The sequence below is a fragment of the Equus przewalskii genome, chromosome 9, assembly GCF_037783145.1.
Source record: "Equus przewalskii isolate Varuska chromosome 9, EquPr2, whole genome shotgun sequence".
Classification (NCBI taxonomy): domain Eukaryota; kingdom Metazoa; phylum Chordata; class Mammalia; order Perissodactyla; family Equidae; genus Equus; species Equus przewalskii.
In genome coordinates, this window is record NC_091839.1 from 24,211,607 (window position 1) to 24,228,966 (window position 17,360).

General features: G+C 56.8%; 1 protein-coding gene across 2 annotated transcripts; it reads left to right on the forward strand.

The window, feature by feature from the left end:
• The first annotated feature begins 367 nt into the window (after nt 1-367).
• On the forward strand, nt 368-17,287 carry U2AF2 (U2 small nuclear RNA auxiliary factor 2). 2 transcript variants are annotated; one of them, XM_070558587.1, is made up of 12 exons: nt 368-554; nt 4,490-4,625; nt 5,403-5,447; nt 5,728-5,831; nt 6,122-6,273; nt 7,496-7,612; nt 7,805-7,943; nt 12,919-12,998; nt 13,081-13,203; nt 13,509-13,607; nt 13,866-14,114; nt 16,524-17,287. In XM_070558587.1, exons 1-12 carry the CDS (start codon nt 506-508, stop codon nt 16,656-16,658), a joined length of 1,428 nt encoding a protein of 475 aa, XP_070414688.1. In that variant the 5' UTR covers nt 368-505; the 3' UTR covers nt 16,659-17,287. The 2 variants fall into 2 exon arrangements, with proteins under 2 accessions (XP_070414688.1, XP_070414689.1); XM_070558588.1 differs by having other exon boundaries at nt 13,509-13,595.
• The last annotated feature ends 73 nt before the right edge of the window (nt 17,288-17,360 follow it).

The following is a 17,360-nucleotide window of genomic DNA, read 5'->3' on the forward strand; positions in this document are numbered from 1 at the left end:
GAAGTAGCTGATTGCTTGGGCAGGGCCGAAGGAGAAGAGCAGGATCTGCGGAAGCTGCCGAAGACTGGGACGGTTTGAATTGTTGGAAGAAGCCGAACTCTTGGGGGAGGGCTGAGCGCCAAGGAACGCGAGGACCTACGGAAACACCCGAACGTTGAGGAGCTAATTTCCGAAAAGTTACGAAAGCCTTCGAAGCCGGCGAAATCCTCACTTCGGGTGTTTTCGGAAGCAGCCGAAGTTGCCGCTCCCAACTCCTTCCTCTACGGTCCGGAAACAGCCGACGCGTTTCGGAGCCGGCTCTGGGGGGAGGGCGGGCGGGTGGGGAGAGGGGCGGAGCCGGGGCGGGGCGGGCGGGAGGCCCGGGCTTGATTAGGTAGGAGGCGGCGGAGCGCCGGCGGCGGCCGGAAGTAGCCGAAGCGAGCGGCGGAAGTAGCCGAAGCGGCCGGAGCGGGCGGGCGGCAAGGCGAGTCGAGAGCTGCACAGGGCCCTACGCGGCCGCCTCAGCATGTCGGACTTCGACGAGTTCGAGCGGCAGCTCAACGAGAATAAGCAAGGTGAGGGCGCCGGGGGCGCGGGGCGGCGGGCGGTGCGGCTCTTGGCTTCCCTTAGCGGCCCCCGCCATTTTTCCCCTCGCTTCCCCCTCCTCTCAGGGCCGCGCGGGGGCCCCCCCCGCCCGGCGCGCGCCTCGCTCACGTGACCTCTCGGCGTGCCGCCGCGCGCGGGAGGGGAGGGGGCGGCGGGCGCGGGCCTCGGACGCATGCGCGCCGCGTTCGGGTCTGCGCCCCACGTGGTCCCGGCGGAGGCGGCGCGGACCGGACGGGCTTACTGGGCTTCCGCTTGCGGGCTGTTTTTTAATAATCTGGAAAGGAGGTGATATATACGTTTCGGGTCCCGCAATCCCTCGTTTTTCTCCCGCTGCCTCGGCACTTCCGCTTCCGGCTGGGCCCGCGTCTCTCGTCTCCACGCCCCCTTTGTTCCAAAATGGCGGTTGTGAGCCCCCCCACCCCCCGCCTTCACGTGGGCGCGGGGTTGGCCGGCCTGCTCCCGCGGTCGTCTTTTGCGTTGTGTCCTGCGGACTCGCCTGCCAGGGTCCCCGCCCCGGCTCTTGTCGTGGGGCGCCTCAGGTCAACGCGTGCGACGCGCGGGTTTCCTCCTCAAAAAGGGACGTCTCGTGTCATTTTAAAGTGCGCCCCCCACGCGCGTGCATCCTCGTTGCACGTGGGCTTTGTCGGCCCCAATAATTGCAATATGGAGTGTTTGTCCGCATCCTGCCCCAACTGGAGACAGACCTCCTCTCCTGTCGCATCCCAAACTGGGGGCCCCTGAGCTCAGCCTCTTAAATCTTCTCAACGTGGACATGGGGAAACAGGCTTGGAGCGAGTAGGGACCGGTTCTGTTGGGTATCGTAGGGGAGGGTGAGGGGCAAGCAGTCCTCAGGGGATGCCGAGTCAGCGCCGGGCCGTGCTGGTGCCGATCAGTATGCAGGCTGCAAGGTTTTCAGAACTTGGAGAGTCGTTAGACAGTTGAAAAATCCTTCTTGTCTCCCTATTTGGGTTTGAAGGTGAAGAAACTTAGGCCTAGGGAAGGGGAGGCTCTTGAGGAGGGCTGAATGAGGGGCGCAGCAATTATTTTGAAGCAGCCTAGAGTTGGGTCGGGGGCGGCTGGATGAGGGGACCGCGCCCGGGGAAGGAGCCACGTGGACTGCGTGCCCGCGGCGTGTGTCTGCGTTTAGGTGAGGCGCCGCTGACAGCACGGGCTCTGGAGTTGGCGTACTTGCGTCAGATGTCTACTTTGTTGCCTCGTAGTTGTGCTACTTTAATATCTTTATGCCTGTTTGTTTCATCTCTGGGTTGACCATCATCGTTCTTTTGTTACTGGGTTTTTGGAATTAATAAGGATGGTAGCAGTGAAGGTTGCAGTTAAACTCCGAGCGCTTTTCGCTGAGTTCTTTGTATGGTTTTTCTGAGTGGATCTTTATAACAGATCTGTGAGGCTGGAGTGCTTCTCTTCCTTTTGCGAAGGAGGAAACAGCCTCAGAAAGTTTAAAAACTTTCCCAGGTCTAGTTAGAGCAGAGCTGAGATTAAATGGGGTAACGTATGTAAAGTGTGTGGTGTGTGGTTTGGCATACACTAGGTGTCCTATAAGTGCTGTTTTTTGCTGTGAAATCATCCGTGGCGTAGTAAGCTCCTTCTTAGGAAGTAGAGAGGCAAGGCAGGTTCTCGTCGTCTTCAGTGATGGTGTCAGGGTTGGGGAAGGGCAGGGAAAGGTGTTTTTCGGACGTCATTCTGCCAAGTCTTCATACACCTGGTGGGTAGACGTGACTGTCATTTAGAGAAGAGGAAGCCAAGTTTTAAAGGTTTGATTGTCTTTGCGTGGTTTTATCCAGTTGGAAAGTGGAAAAGCTGAAACTGACGCTGAGCCCTGGTTGGCTGCAAGGCCACGTTCCACTACCCTGCTTCGCCAGGTGGAGCTGATTGAGCCCTTCCTTGAGGCTTTTGCGGATGTGCTGCCTGGGTGCTCATCCCCGCCGGTACCGGGAGGCCAGACCTTCAGCCCTGGCTCATCTCCTGGGTTTGTGGCGCTGTTTCCACAAGGTGGCCACAGCATTTTGAGCAAGCGAATCTCCTTTCTGTTCTGATCTGTCCAGTGTGGGTGTATGTGGAGGGAGCTCTTGCTTTAGGAGGAAGCCCTTCGCACGTGTTTGTCTCTGTGGACCGGCCTCTTCACCACAGCTCCCCCTGCGTAGTGTATCTGTGTCTGCAGGGAATTAATTTCCTCGCCTGGGTTCTGGGCAACCAGCAGGCATCACTGCTCCCTCCCTGTTGGCTCCTCTCTGCCTGCTTGTCTGTTTTGGAGCCTCAGCAGCAGGAGAGGCTTTTGGGGCTCCCAGCCTGCCCATTTCACAGGTGTGGAGCCAGCGGCCCAAAGCCCCAGGCCAGTTCTCTTCCCCGTGCCCAGTGCCTGTGTGCCTCCCTCCTACTTTACACTGCCCGCCTGGTGGCCGTGCCTTTTTCCAGTCTTTGATTTACTTTGTGTTTTTTTTTGCCTGCAAGGAGCTAATCCTATTGTTATTAGTGGTTCCAGCCAGACTCTGGAGTTTTCTGCCTGACTCGAGTTCAGGAGTGTGGCCTAGTGTTCAACTGAACTCGCTGATGTGATAGGATGAACGTTTGGGATTCACCATTTCCTTGCTTTTTGGCCTTGGGCCAGTCATGTGACCACCCTGTGCCTCAGTTTCTCTCTTTGTTCATGAGCTCCCAGGGAGTTTTCTCCAGGATTAAGTACAAGTGAAGCTATTTGGCATGGTTTCAGGAGGTGTCCCAGTGTTTGCTGTTAGGTTTTTTCCTATTCTAAAGTGTATGTTTTTCCTGGATTTTTAGTGACTCTGGAATTGAGATTTGTTTACAGAAAGTTCGTATTTAATTGCTTTAGAAAAACAAGACAAGACACTATGGTTGAGGCTGAAGTCCACTTGGACGTTCTCTTCTTGTGGCCTCTTCCACCTCCTGTCCCCAGACACATGGTAGAGTCTGTAGGTATGTTAACACGTGCCTGACGGGGAGTTGAGGAGTCAGTGGTGGCTTTGAACCAAGGAAATAGAGTGCAGTGCAGTGCCCCAGTTCTTGGTTTAGCCTGCACCTCCTTCACAGGCTGAAAGGTCTGTTGGTGACCCCAGGGTCTGTGGTTTTGCTGGCAAAGTTGTGCTCCGTTCCTAGGTACTGCCCCCAGGCCAGTGAGGGGCTTGAAGGGTGACTGGAGGCTGGTCTAGAGGCTGGCGGAGAGCTCTTGGAGAATGCCCTGACCCCAGTCCCCGTGTGCTTGCCTTTGAGGGAGTGAGCTGGCAGGATGGGGGCGGGGTTTGGGATTTGGGTCTGGGTGGGGCACTGGGCGGGGCATCTCCCCCCATTCCAAATTCCGAAAGAGGGACCTCTGGGGAAGGTGTTCTGCGTTATTCACCCGGTTGGGAAGGTACGGGTTGGGTTTCCCTGCTTCTTGGGGATGTGAGATCCTGCCTGGCACCTGACGGTGGTGGGGCTATGGGTGCCAGCTGGTTGAGGAGGTCTTTCCTAAGGGGTCACTGAGTCCCTTCAGGAAAACATCATTGGGTCTCTTGATTCCCCAGCCTCTAGCCCTGCCCCTCTCAGGGACGACCCTGGGGTCAGGCCCCTCAGCCCTCGAGGGGGACCAGGAGCCAGCCTCCTCTGTCTTCTCTGGCTCCCCAGCTCCTCCTGAGCATCCTCAGGTATCTTACACCCCGGGGGCATTTCCAGGCCCTGTCCCCTCAGGTAACCAGCTCCCGTCCCACTGGTGCCCCAGGGTCCTTGGACTCACTTATGGACCCAGGAAGCCTGCTCTCTCCCCTCCTCCATCGAATCCCGTCCCCTTGGGGGTGGACTCCCTGGGGCTTGGGTCATAGCCACCAGTGTGAGGGTGGGCTGGGCCGGGTCATCCCTCAGCTCATCCTCCTGCCCCCCGACCCTTGCCCAGAGCGGGACAAGGAGAACCGGCACCGAAAGCGCAGCCACAGCCGCTCTCGAAGCCGAGACCGCAAGCGTCGGAGCCGGAGCCGGGACCGGCGAAACCGGGACCAGAGGAGCGCCTCTCGAGATAGGCGGCGAAGAAGGTACCAGGGCTCAGGGACCCTGGCTGGGCACGGATTGGGGTGGGCCAGCCTGGGAGGGGAGCAGTGGGGGTGTCCCTGTGCTTAGACTGTGTGCCGACTGCGTCCCTGGGCCTCTCTGGTTTCTCTCTTTGTGTGTGTCTAGGGGAGGGATTTGCTGCTTGTCTGTCTTGAATTCAGGTTTTTCCCTGTTTGGGGGGTTTCCTATAGTTTTTGGTGGGTTGTTGCTGTTGAGTGTGGAGACAGTGTTGATTCTGTCTTTCTTCGTGAGGGGCTCCCCCCTTCCCTGACTCCGAGGGCCGTTTCTTCTTTTCCACTCTCTTTCTCTGTGGTTTTCTGTGGGACTGTCTTCAGTGGGATGGGGGGGCGGGCTGTGCACTGCCTCCCGGGAAAAGGGAGTTCTTGGGCAACATTTCTGCCCTGGGCAGCTTTGTGGCTTGGGGGTGTTGGTTTTCTGTTCTTCTTGTGCCTCTTCCCTCCCTTGGCTCCCCTCTCTGTTCCCTCTGCCCCCCTTAGGTGAGGAAGGGTGGGAAGTCCTCCTGCCACCTCCCATCTCAGTGTCTCCAACTAGGAAGTGGTCTGTCTGGTCCTTCCTCCCTTTCTCTTTGTTGAGGTGGGAGGTTTTGGGGGGGGGAATGGCAGGGCCGAGGGGGCCTGCTTGCCGCTTGTTTGCCTCGGCCCTGCCCCCGGCCTCAGGGCTCAGTCTGCTTGGGGGGTGTGGTGTGTGGGGGAGTCGAGGGTCCCCAGTCACCCTCCCCATGCCTTTCCCTCCCCCCCCAGCAAACCTTTGACCAGAGGCGCTAAAGAGGAGCACGGTGGACTGATGTGAGCTTCTCTTCCTGTCCCTTCCCCCTGACGTCCACTCCCTTTGCCTCCCTCCCTGCACCCTACCCTGTCCTCGTCCAGCCCTGGCCCGAGCACTGGGGAAGAGATTTCACCTGCCTTGAAACGAGCACCCTACCCCAGGCCTGGGCGCGGCCCTGACCCACATTCTCTCCCTCCTGGAGAGTGCTGAACTACTGGTGGGGAGCCTGGGGGGGCTCACAGGCCCACCTTTGGTCAGACTGAGGTCGCCCTGCCCCCCTCTCCCCTCCCCCTCCCCCAGTCGTTCCCCTCGCCATGAGAAGAAGAAGAAGGTCCGCAAATACTGGGATGTGCCCCCGCCCGGCTTCGAGCACATCACGCCCATGCAGTATAAGGCCATGCAAGGTAGGTGCTGGCTGCTGCTCTGTCACTCTCACTGTTGGGGAGGGAGCAGGTGAGGTTTGCACCCTGGGCTCTCTGCTCTGCCCTTTTGAAGCCCCCATCGGGGAGTGGGGATGACGCCTCCGTTGGGCTCCTGTCAGGATGCCTGGCTTCTCAGAGGCAGCAGTTCTGGGGGGTGCTGTGGCTGAGCCGGCCCACCTGAGCTTGTCTGTCAGGGAGCCGCCCCCCTCCCGTGGATGAGGACAGGGAGCTCTCAGAGTGCGTCGTCTGATCCTGTTCCATTGCTTTTGAAGCTGCGGGTCAGATTCCAGCCACCGCCCTTCTCCCCACCATGACCCCTGACGGTCTGGCTGTGACCCCGACACCGGTACCTGTGGTCGGGAGCCAGATGACCAGACAGGCCCGGCGCCTCTACGTGGGCAACATCCCCTTTGGCATAACTGAGGTACTGCCCTCCCCTGCCCATCCCCTGCCCCTATCCTCTCCCCACTCCCACCCACTCCTCCCCTCCGTTCCCTCCCCGAACCTGCACGGGTCAGACTCTGCTCCTGCAAGACCCCCCCGGCCCCCTCCCAGACGGACCGATGGAGTTGAGCCAGCCAGGGGCCGGGCTGGGGGTGGCCCTCTCCCTCCCTCCTCTTCCCCTCTCCCGTTTCCCCTCCCCCACCCTCCTCCAGCAACCCAGGGATCAAGCACACACATAACGTACCTACGAATCCGAATCTGAATCCAGAGAGACAGAGAGGGAGACTCGGACACACACACAGACGCACGCTCCCCTCAATTTTTTCTGACACGCCTCTCATTCTCTGCCGCCTGTCCCCATCCTCTCCCACATCCCTCCCATGGTCGCTGCTCTTTTATTTTTGATCGCCCTGACCCCCACCTTCCCCACCGCTCCTCTCCCCTTCCCCTCTCCCCACCCCCTCCCGTGGCACCCCCTGAGAATCCCGAGATCAAAGAGTTGTTTCCATTTCTCTTTAAAGTGAAATATTGTGGGGCTGAGATCCCTCGTAGCAACAAAAAGTTTGCTACCATCGTCGAAGGCAAGTAAGGTCCATTCTGACTTTCTCAACCTGCACTTTGCTACATTTGATAAACCAGCCCCCGGACTCCAGGGCCAGATCCCTCCACATCACTCTTTTCTCCTCCCCTCCCGCCCACCCTCCTCCCTCTTCCTCCGCCCTGCGTCCCTCCGCCCCTCCCCTCTGTCCCTTTGCTCGCCTCTCTGTCCTGCTGCTGCTCCACTTTCCTACCATCTTCCTCTTGTTGTCGCTGCTGGATGTTTCTTTTTCTTGTGTCCTGTCGTCTTGTTTCTTTGGTTTGTGTTTTCTCTTCTCATCGTGGTTTCCTTGCATCTTTCTTGAACTCTCTCTCCTTCCCCTGGTTGGGGCCCCTGTGGCTCTTCCCACCCTCCTGTCCTGCCTTTTGGCCCCTGGCTGCCTCTTGCCTCTGCTTCCACCCTGTTTTTCATTTCCTTCTGCTTCTCTTCCTACCGTGGACTCTTGCCCACCGTATTCCCCTGTTCCCGCCCCTCTCCTTCCCTCTCCCATCCCTCCTCCCTCTCCCCTCACCCCCAAACCCCTCTGTGTCTCCCTCTCTCACCCTTCCCCTCCTCTCTCCACCTCCCTTCCCCCGCCCCCCCCTGTCTCCTATTCCCTCTGCAGGAGGCCATGATGGACTTCTTCAACGCCCAGATGCGCCTGGGGGGCCTGACTCAGGCCCCTGGCAATCCCGTCTTGGCTGTGCAGATTAACCAGGACAAGAACTTTGCCTTCTTGGAGGTGAGCTGGGTGTTGGGTGGGTCGGGGAGTGTGTGCTGCTCTGGCTCCAGCACCTCGGCAGCAGCCCTTGTTTTCCCTGGGCCCTTCTGTGGTCCCTTCTCCACTGGCTTGCTGTCTAGAGCACCCCGGGGGGTGGGGGGCTGGACTGGCCACTGACCCTTGCCCTTCACTACCTCCTCCTCTTTCTTCCAGTTCCGCTCAGTGGACGAGACCACCCAGGCCATGGCCTTTGATGGCATCATCTTCCAGGGCCAGTCGCTGAAGATCCGCAGGCCTCATGACTACCAGCCCCTGCCTGGCATGTCGGAGAACCCCTCCGTCTATGTGCCCGGTGAGTGGGGGTCTTGTCCCACCCTCCCCTCTACAGCCCAGCTGGAGCTACTTGGGAAGCAGTGTGAGTGCTTTGGAATGGACACATCTTCTCATCCCAGCCCCCAAACCTTTGGGAGTTGGATGTTCTCCCTACTTGGCAGAGGTGGCACCCGGGGCCCAGAGAGGGTGAACTGTTCTGTGCTTGAAGATGCACGGCTTGTAAGTGGCAGAGCCTTGACCAGACCAAAGATGTTGCGGGGAGTGAGGGGCCCCTGGCTCAGGGACCTGAGGGATCAGTGTGAGCATGTATGTACGTGCGGGTCAGCAGTTTGCTGGGAGGGAGAGCTCCTGGTGTGGGGTCCGTCTGACACCTGGATATTCTCTCATTTTTTTGTCTCAGTGCTTCTGTTGACGCCTCTGCTGTTCTTCACAGCTGTGTTCAGTATCATTCTGGGTTGGTAGATAACGTAGTAGAGCTAGGGTTGGCAGGCTTTTTTCTGTCAGGGGCCAGATAGTAAATATGGGCTTTGTGGGCCGTAAGTAGTTGAAATTACTCTATTCTGTGGTTGTAATGTCAAAGCAGCCACAGACAATACCTAAACAAGTGGGTGTGGCCCTGTCTCATATGCCTTAATATTTATGGATACCGACATTTGAGTTTCATCTAAGATTCGTGTGTCATGAAATAGCTTTTCCAAAGGCTTGCTGGCTGTGCAGAGACAGGCAGTGGGCCAGACTCGACGTGCAGGCTGTTTGCCGCCCCCTGTGGCCAGCAGATGGGGTGTAAGGATTCGGGCCTCTGAGGCCCTGTTGGAGTGTGGGGAGCACAGTGGGGTTGGAGGAGCCAGTGCTGCTGTAGCTGAGCTGGGAGGCCCCGGTCTCAGGCCCCTGGGCTTGTTCTGGGAAAGGTAGAGTGAGCGCTCGTGTGCTCTGGGTGTGGAGGGAGTAAGCCAGGCCCTTGGGGTTAGAGAATGTGGGGTTCTTTGCTGAGGCTTTGCACTGAAGGACACCTTGTAGAAACTGAGTCAACACTTTGCAAAGTGGGGGAATGTAGCGTCACAGGGCAGCACCTCGGGACTCGGTGCTGGGTCCCCGGCTTGTCTCCAGTGCTTTGTGTATAATGGTTTGGGTAAATTCCATGCATATATTTAACTTTTTTCAAAATGGGGTAAGATGCGTAGTGACATTCTTTAAGTGTACAGCCTGATGACTTTTTGTGTTGTGCGTACATCTGTGGGACTATCTCCCAGATCAAGCTACAGAAATTTTCTATTTTTTTCTTTTCTTTTTCTCTTTCTTTTTTAAAGATTGGCACCTGAGCTAACAACTGTTGCCAATCTTTTCCCCCCCGCCTTGCGTTTTTCTCCCAAAATCCCCCCAGTACATAGTTGTATATTTTAGTTGTGGGTCCTTCTAGTTGTGGCATATGGGATGCCGCCTCAACATGGCCTAATGAGTGGTGCCATGTCCGTCCCCAGGATCCGAACCCTGGGCTGCAGAAGTGAAGCCTGCAAACTTAATCACTCGGCCACAGGGTTGGCCCCACAGAACTTTTCTTTGTGCCTTTTCCTAGTAAATTTGATGTGTTTTAATTCATTTTTAATTATGGAAGGAGGCCACCCACTTGCTGATGCTTACTGTGTTAGGCACTGTCCCAGCTGTGCTCTGTGGATCTGTTTATCTTTGTGGATTTGTTTATCTTTGTGACAGTCCTATAGTGTAAGGGTTGGCAAGTGACAACTTGGGAGCCAAATATGGCCTACTGCCTGTTTTTTAAATAAAGGTTTATTGGCACAGCCATGCTTTCTCGTGCATTGTCTAGGCTACTTTTGTGCTGCAGTGGTCAAGTTGAGTAGTGACAGAGACCGTATGGCCCACAAACTGAAAATATTTACTACTTGCCCTTTCCTCAAAAGGTTTGCCACCCACTGCTTGGTAGATACTGTGACCTGAGGCCTGGGATGAGTAATAAGTTGCTCAGGGGTGTGATTAGCTGTATTCCCAGCGAGGTATCTTGATGCCTGGAGTCTGGGGGCCTCCTTCCCTGTGGTGCCTCCTACTTGTGGAAGCGGAGGCATCGCAGACACGAAGACAGTTGCTTTCGATCAGTTGCTTTTGGTCATCTTCCCTTAGTTCAGGCTCTTTTCTAGAGGTGGCCGTGATTAAGCAGTAGAAAGATCATTCATTGATCTTCTTGCTTTGGGATTTGCCTATCCAGAGGAGCCTGGGGGTCCAGATTGCCGTGATGGGGTGAATCTTCCTTTTGGGAGGTGGTGGCAGGAAGTGCGATTCTGCCAGCAGGTTAAGCATCCTCTGGTGCTACTTTCTCTGTAATAGAGCTAGTGTTTTTCTCCAAGAAAAATCAATTTTATGGCTAGAAGGGAAAAGCATTTGATAAACTTTAACAGACATTTTTGCTGGAAAAGAAACGTTTAAGGAACCTGGAAGACAACTTCCTTACCTGTATAACGGGTGAGGACCTGAAACTGTAAGCGTGCGTCATCCGGAGTCATGAAACCTTAAACATGTTCCTACTGAAGTCAGGCCCAACTGTGCAGTGCCGATGTAGGGTCCTGGTCGGTTCTTTCAAGACCAGATGGAAATTGGGAGCAGGGAGAGGAGGAACTGTCTTTGCGAGTCAGAAAAGCACCATAATCTTTGAATTTGCGAATTCAGCTTATCTCTGAGCGCCCTCCCTGTGCCGAGCTTACCCAGGGTGAGTCTGACTCTGCCTCAGGAGGCTCCTGCCTGTGGGGAGTCGCCCACTCCCTCAATGAGATTGTCCTGGGTCAGGCCCAGTGGTCAGCGCTGGGGGCACAGCAGTGCCCGAGGCAGTCATGGCCCTCCTGCTGAGAAGGAGGTAATTGCTGGCAGAAGAAAAGATTGCTCAGTTGTAGGGGGACCCGGGGAGGGGGGTTCTTTGGAGTTTGAGGGAGGCCTTAGAGCTGAGGATGGGAGGTAGCCCCTCTGGTAGAGAACAGATGTGTGAAGCAGGGAGGAGCCCACTGCCGGTGTGTTGGGGGCTTGCCTCTTGTCAGGAGATGAGAGCGTCAGGGGCTTGATTTTGAGTGCTAAGGCCGACCTGGGTTCCCAATTTGCATTGCCCTTTCCTGGCCGAGTGACCTTAAATAGGTCACTGTCCTTCTCTGCATCAGAGCCAATGTCCACAAAGGGTCTGCAGTCACTGCAGCGCTGACTGAATGCCCCCTGGCACTGGTCCAGGCCCGGCCGCAGGCCTCGTCCCAAGTGTGCACTTGGCGCGGATCGTTCTGATCCATGCGCCCTCTGCACAAGGTGTGAGCATTCTCTCCATTTCCCAGATGAGAACACTGAGGCCCAGGGGAGCCTTCCTCAGTGCTACACCCCAGATTTGAACCCAGGGAGGCTGACTCTGGTCCACTCAGTGCCCTGTGCTTCTCTGAGGTGTGGCACAGCGAGTACCAGCCCGGGCCCAACTGCCGGGGTTCACCTGTCTCTGCCACTCACCCTCAGGTGATGTAGTCTCTACTGTCTTCCTCTGCTTTTGGGCAGAGTAGCAGCACCCCAGCAAAGCCCTTGGCTTGCCGAGAGCTGCCTGTGGACTCAGGTGAGTGTGGGCCCAGAGGAAGGGAGGTTCCTTCTTCTGCCTTTGTGACCTCAGGCTGGTACTCACTCGCTGTGCCTCACTTTACCCCTGTTAGACTGCGCACAGGGCCTTGGAGAGCACTGAGGCAGTAGACTGAATGCGGTGCCTGGCCTGTGGTGAGTGAATGCTAGGTCTGCAGCCCCTGCTCCCTGTGCAGTCCTTCTGCTCATCCCACCTTGGACAGGTGGGGTCACTGGTCTGCAAGCTCCCCCGGCCCCACCCTGATGGGGCTTGACTCTGGCAGTCAGAGCGGCTGGGTTGATGCCAGCGTTTCTGCAGGGTGATGAGTGTGGGCTTGAAGGGCTGGGGTGGGTAGTGGGAGAGGGAGCCTCTGATGGGTGCAGTGGCTCAGTGTCTGAGGCTCTTTCCCGTTCCTTGTCTCACCAGTACCTCCCCCAGGGTCAGGAGCAGATTGGGTGGGGCCGCTTGTGCTGTACTGCAGAGCAAGGCAAGGCTGTATGCCTGGCACTTGACTTTGAACTTGGAAAGTCGGGAGGAGGTCAGGCTGGTTGGGTGTTGGTCCATATTTTCATTGTCTTGTGCCAAGACACCATGCTGGGGCTCTCCGCGGCTCATGCCTGACAGGAAGGTTCCAGGAATTGGATGACATGTTTGCACACCCTGTGGAGCATTGGGCTGAACCATCTGGCAGGCACATGTTTCTGAATCCAAAGTTCAGTGGAGGGCAGGATTGGGGGCGGATGCATGGTGGTCGTTAAACCCACTCAGCTGACATGACCCTGCTGTACCAGCCCCCGCTGAGCACAGGGGACAGAGTGCTGATTCGGCTGAGCACACCTCAGCCCTCACGGACACCGAACAGCAGACTCCTCCAATGTCACATATGACTGAGGCCAGAGTGTGACTTGCCAGTGTGACTTGCTGGGGCCTGCGTAGCTGTGCCAAGTGCTGGACCATGGAGGGGAAGGACGTAGAGGCTAATGGGGAGACCTGAGTTAGGCAGCAGTGATGGGAGAGGGCTTTGAGTTGAGGCCCGAAGGATGAGGAACGGGGTTGTGTGTCATCGTGACCCCTCACCACTAGGGCCAGAACCATGTAACCTGTCAAGGTCACACAGTGTAGGTAGCAGGTTGGGTATGAGCTGGGTCTTTGTGGCCCAAGGGCAGGGACTATTGCTGCTGTGCCATGTTGTTATCTGTCACAGCGCGTCCTGACGAATGCTGCTAGAGTGAGACTTGGAGGCTGGGCAGGTTCGGGAGACTCAGTGTGTTCTCTGTCCCCCGGCTGCTGTAGCTGGGTGGGTGTGGGGACGGCGGAAACACAGGCCTCTCCCCGCAGATGCACCCCAGGGTTCTTGGTGGTACCATTGTGCTGGAAGTCAAGTCTGTCTGCTCCCTTCTTTCCTCAGGAGTTGTGTCCACTGTGGTCCCAGACTCTGCCCACAAGCTGTTCATCGGGGGCTTACCCAACTACCTAAATGATGACCAGGTAGACCCTCGCCGCCTCCTGGCCCCTTCCCCTCCCCAGCCTTGGCCCAAACAAACCCTGATAGTGTCTCGGCCCGCTGCAGGTAAAAGAGCTGCTGACATCGTTCGGGCCTCTCAAGGCCTTCAACCTGGTCAAGGACAGTGCCACGGGGCTCTCCAAGGGCTACGCCTTCTGTGAGTACGTGGACATCAACGTCACAGATCAGGTGAGCCTGGGCCCCTGATTTTGCCACACCCGCCCTTACCCCACATCCCCGCTTTGTGTCTGTGCTGAGGTCTCCCCTTCTTGGGATGGGCGGGAGGAGGCCGGCTTCAAGCAGGGCCCTGAGTGGGGGACTTGGCCCCTTTCCCTTGGTTCTGGTTCTTTCCAAGCTCTCGCCCATTTGCCTTCCCCTCTCCCCAACCAATGCCCGGCTCTGGGGTATTGTGGCTTGGGGGGAGGTGTTGGGCTCCTGGCCCCTGACCCGCACCTCTCCCCTGCGCCCCTCCACCCCTCGTCCTCCAAACGCAGGCCATTGCGGGGCTGAATGGGATGCAGCTGGGGGATAAGAAACTGCTCGTGCAGAGGGCGAGTGTGGGAGCCAAGAATGCTACGCTGGTGAGCCCCCCGGCACGTCATCTTCCATTGGCTAGAGGGACACCTGGGGGTGGGAAGGGGCTGGTGGGACTGGGGGCAGGTCCTCCTAAGCTGCGCCCCTGGCTTTCTTGGGCAGAGCTGGGAGTGGGCACCTGGGCCTTCAGGGGCAGGGCCCAGGTTTCCTTGGGCCAGCATCTGAGGGAGGGCTGGGCTGGGGAGACGGGTCTTGAGGGAGGGTGGTGTGGGCTGGACCAGGCCCCGTGATGCCCCTGTCCTCCACTGGCCCTACAGAGCACCATCAACCAGACCCCTGTGACCCTGCAAGTGCCGGGCCTGATGAGCTCCCAGGTGCAGATGGGCGGCCACCCGACCGAGGTCTTGTGCCTCATGAACATGGTGCTGCCTGAGGAGCTGCTGGATGACGAGGAGTACGAGGAGATTGTGGAGGACGTGCGTGACGAGTGCAGCAAGTATGGGCTCGTGAAGTCCATCGAGATCCCCCGGCCCGTGGACGGCGTCGAGGTGCCTGGCTGTGGAAAGGTGTGTGTCTGTTCTCTACCCCCGCCTCTCTCTTGCTCTCTTGCTGTCTTTCTTGTGTGTGTATATGTGTGTCTCCCCTGCCCCCCACCTTTCTCTCTCTCTCTTGCTGTCTTTTTCTCGCTCTCCCTCACATACTCTCACACACCCTACTACTCTAGCCCAGAGAAGCGTGTGGCCCTTCGGTGGCCCAGGGCATGTGGTGAGGGCTGGGGAGTGCAGTGCTGTTTTGGCTGAGGACTTGGTCTCTATATCAAGGCAACTTTGGTTCAAAACCTGGCTCTGTTATGTGATCTCGTGCAAGTGTTTTGGCCTTGCCTGTGGAGTGGGGAGGAAAGTGCTAAAAGTAGTCACCACAATAAACCCACTTGTGTCTCCTGGGTGCTACACTCTTTGCTAAGCTCACCTGTGTTACCCCTGAACTCTCACAGCAGCTCCCAGAGCCCCTCCTCTGAGGACAGGGGCCACACGATCAGGTGTCTGATTCTTGTGGTCTGATTTCCGAGTGTACTGCGTCCCGTCACGTCCAAGTACTGTGCCAGCTGTAAGCACCGTGCACCACCCTTCGGGAAGCAGGGAGCATGCGTGACTTGAGTTTACTGGTCCTCTCACCCAGTGAATCTGCAGGATGCTTTTCCTGTTCTCAAGCAGGCCAGGTCCTGCGACTGGTGTTGTTAGAGACTTGGACGCTGCATTAGGCAGTAGCAGGGAAGGGAGCAGGATTGTTCTGGTCACTTTTTAGATAGGATGGTCAAAGTCAAGGTCAATAGGTGGCATTAAGCAGGCTGAAGTGATGCCCAGTTAGCCCAGCAGGCAGATGGGGACCTGGGCAGAGGGTGCAGCCAGCGCAGAGCCTGGTGTGTTTGAGGACAGTGAGGAGGCTGTTGTAGGGAGGCTTGTAGGTAGAGTGGAGAAAAGCAGAGAGTAGTAGGCGGTGAGGTCGGGGGCTGTGGCCTGGTGCGGCAGGTCTTCTAGAAAGAATGTCAGATGTTCTTTTGAGTGAGGAGGGTGGGAAGCCTTTGAGAGGCATCAAGTGTGGTTGAATGCCTGACACTCAGAGATGGTCCCTAGAAGATGGACAGGAGTGGGCGTGGAGTGTACAGCAGGGACTTAATGTGGCCCTGCAGAGCTGGGACCTGCAGGCTGGGGATTTGGATGGGGCCGAGAGGCAACGGCCATGTGATCTCTAGAGCTTTGGGAACCACCAGCTTGCTATCAGCTGGGTCAAAGATGGTGACCTGACGTAAAGCAAAGCAGGAGGATGGAGAGAAGTGGATGGATATGGGAGTCAATCAGCCTGAAGTGCCCAGGCAGTGGCGGTGCATTTGGGTATGCCATGCGAGGGAGGGAGGAGTCAGATAGGTGCGCCGACTTTGGGCGTTGGTGACTGGGCGGAAACGGCAGGTGAGAAGCAAGGGAGACATGGTCACTGTTGAGGTTCTGGCTTTGAGGTCCTGAGACAGCCCAGCAGAGATGTGTAGGAAACAGTGACCTGGACAGAGCCGCATTCCAAGCTTGGGGTCTGATAAAACTCGGGCATCATTGACACACTGATCCCGGTTTGGATGTCAGGCTGGATGAGCTTGCTTGGGGAGCAGTGGAAAGGGTGTCATGTGGGGGGGCAGAGGATGGGAGGTGGAGGGCAGGCAGTGTTTCCTCTTGCCTGCTCTTCACTGTGGGGTCGTGGAAACACATCGTCCCTGACATGTCAGTTTTGTTTAGTGCTCTCGTCAGCACTAGAGTGGAGACTGGCTCATGTAGGGGCTGAGTAAAAAGTTGTAGGAAGAACTAACAGAAAGACCCTGCCTGGTCTCTCGGATCAGCTTACCTGTTTTGTGTTTAAACTGGATTATCATTCTTTTCAAATGTACTTTAGAGAGAAACTACCCTAGTGACGTAGTAGTATTGGAGCATGTCATTTAAGTTGTATTGAAGCACACACAGCAGTGCTGTAGTGCCCCAGCACCCACGTTCAAGTGACCAATATCTTGTTCTTCATTTGTGTTAGCTTCCCCTTTTTTTTTCTGCTTAAATAATTTAAAGCCTATCTCATGTATTATATTTCATGTGAGATACTTGTGTGTTTCTCTCCTGTGGGGTGGCTCAACACAAGTGACCCCTCTCCTCTGGGGAGCTTGCCCCTGTTTCCTGTGGCTCTTGACTCAAGCCTCCCTCTGCTGTTTTCTCACTCTCCACGCCTCTGCATGTCTGGTCTGTGCTCTCTGGTTCCTTGATCCTGGCGTTATGTTGGAGTAAATGTCCCCAAACCTGTGGTGAAGCCCTCTTTCCCTTGCTCTTACTCCACAGGAGTTCTGGGTTTGGGTAGATGCTGGCTGGGTGCTGAGTGAGCCAGCTCATCTTTGGAGGTGGAGAGGCCACCTTGCCTTCACAACCTGCCTCTTGCTCCCACAGATCTTCGTGGAGTTCACCTCTGTGTTTGACTGCCAGAAAGCCATGCAGGGCCTGACGGGTCGCAAGTTCGCCAACAGAGTGGTTGTCACAAAATACTGTGACCCCGACTCTTACCACCGCCGGGACTTCTGGTAGAGGCCGTGGGGGAGGGCGGGGGCAGGGCTGGTGAGGGCTTCTCCCCCTCCCGCCCCCCCTCTTTTCCCCCTCTGAAGACGATGGGCAGAGGAGTGACAGCCGAATGACAGCCGGCAGCAACTGGAATGGCAGCAATTAAGGGTGGGGGGGTGGGGGTAGGGATTTGGGGTGGGGAGGGGATTGGGGAAGTGCGCACACAGGCCCACACAGACACACGCACCCACAGACACAGAGGGAAGGGGTCAGGATGGGGAGGGGGTGCACAGCAGGTGGGGTAGGACCCCCATAGCCCCTCTCCAGAACAGCCTCTTCTTCTCCCTTATACCCCCTTTTTCTTCCCCTTCCCCACCATAGAAACATAGCGTGTTTATATTTTATGGCCAAACTATTTTGAATTTTGTTGTCCGGTCCCCGGTGCCCTGCCGTCTCCTTTTCCAGGACCACAGCTCCCGTCCTCTTGGTCTCTGGTCCTCTCTCCGGTCCCCTCACTGGTTTCTTATGTAGTCGATTCTCTCCCTTAGTCTTCCCGGACCCGCCCCCAGCCCTGTGGCTCCTGTCCCTCTCCTACTCTGTGGCAGTTTCATATTTGCTAAGACGAATTTGCTCATTAAACATTTTGTTGTATTTTACTTTATGGAGCTGCTTTGTGTCCGGTGTGTGTAACTCCCTCTCTAGTTCTCTGGGGGTTTCCCTGCCCGTGCG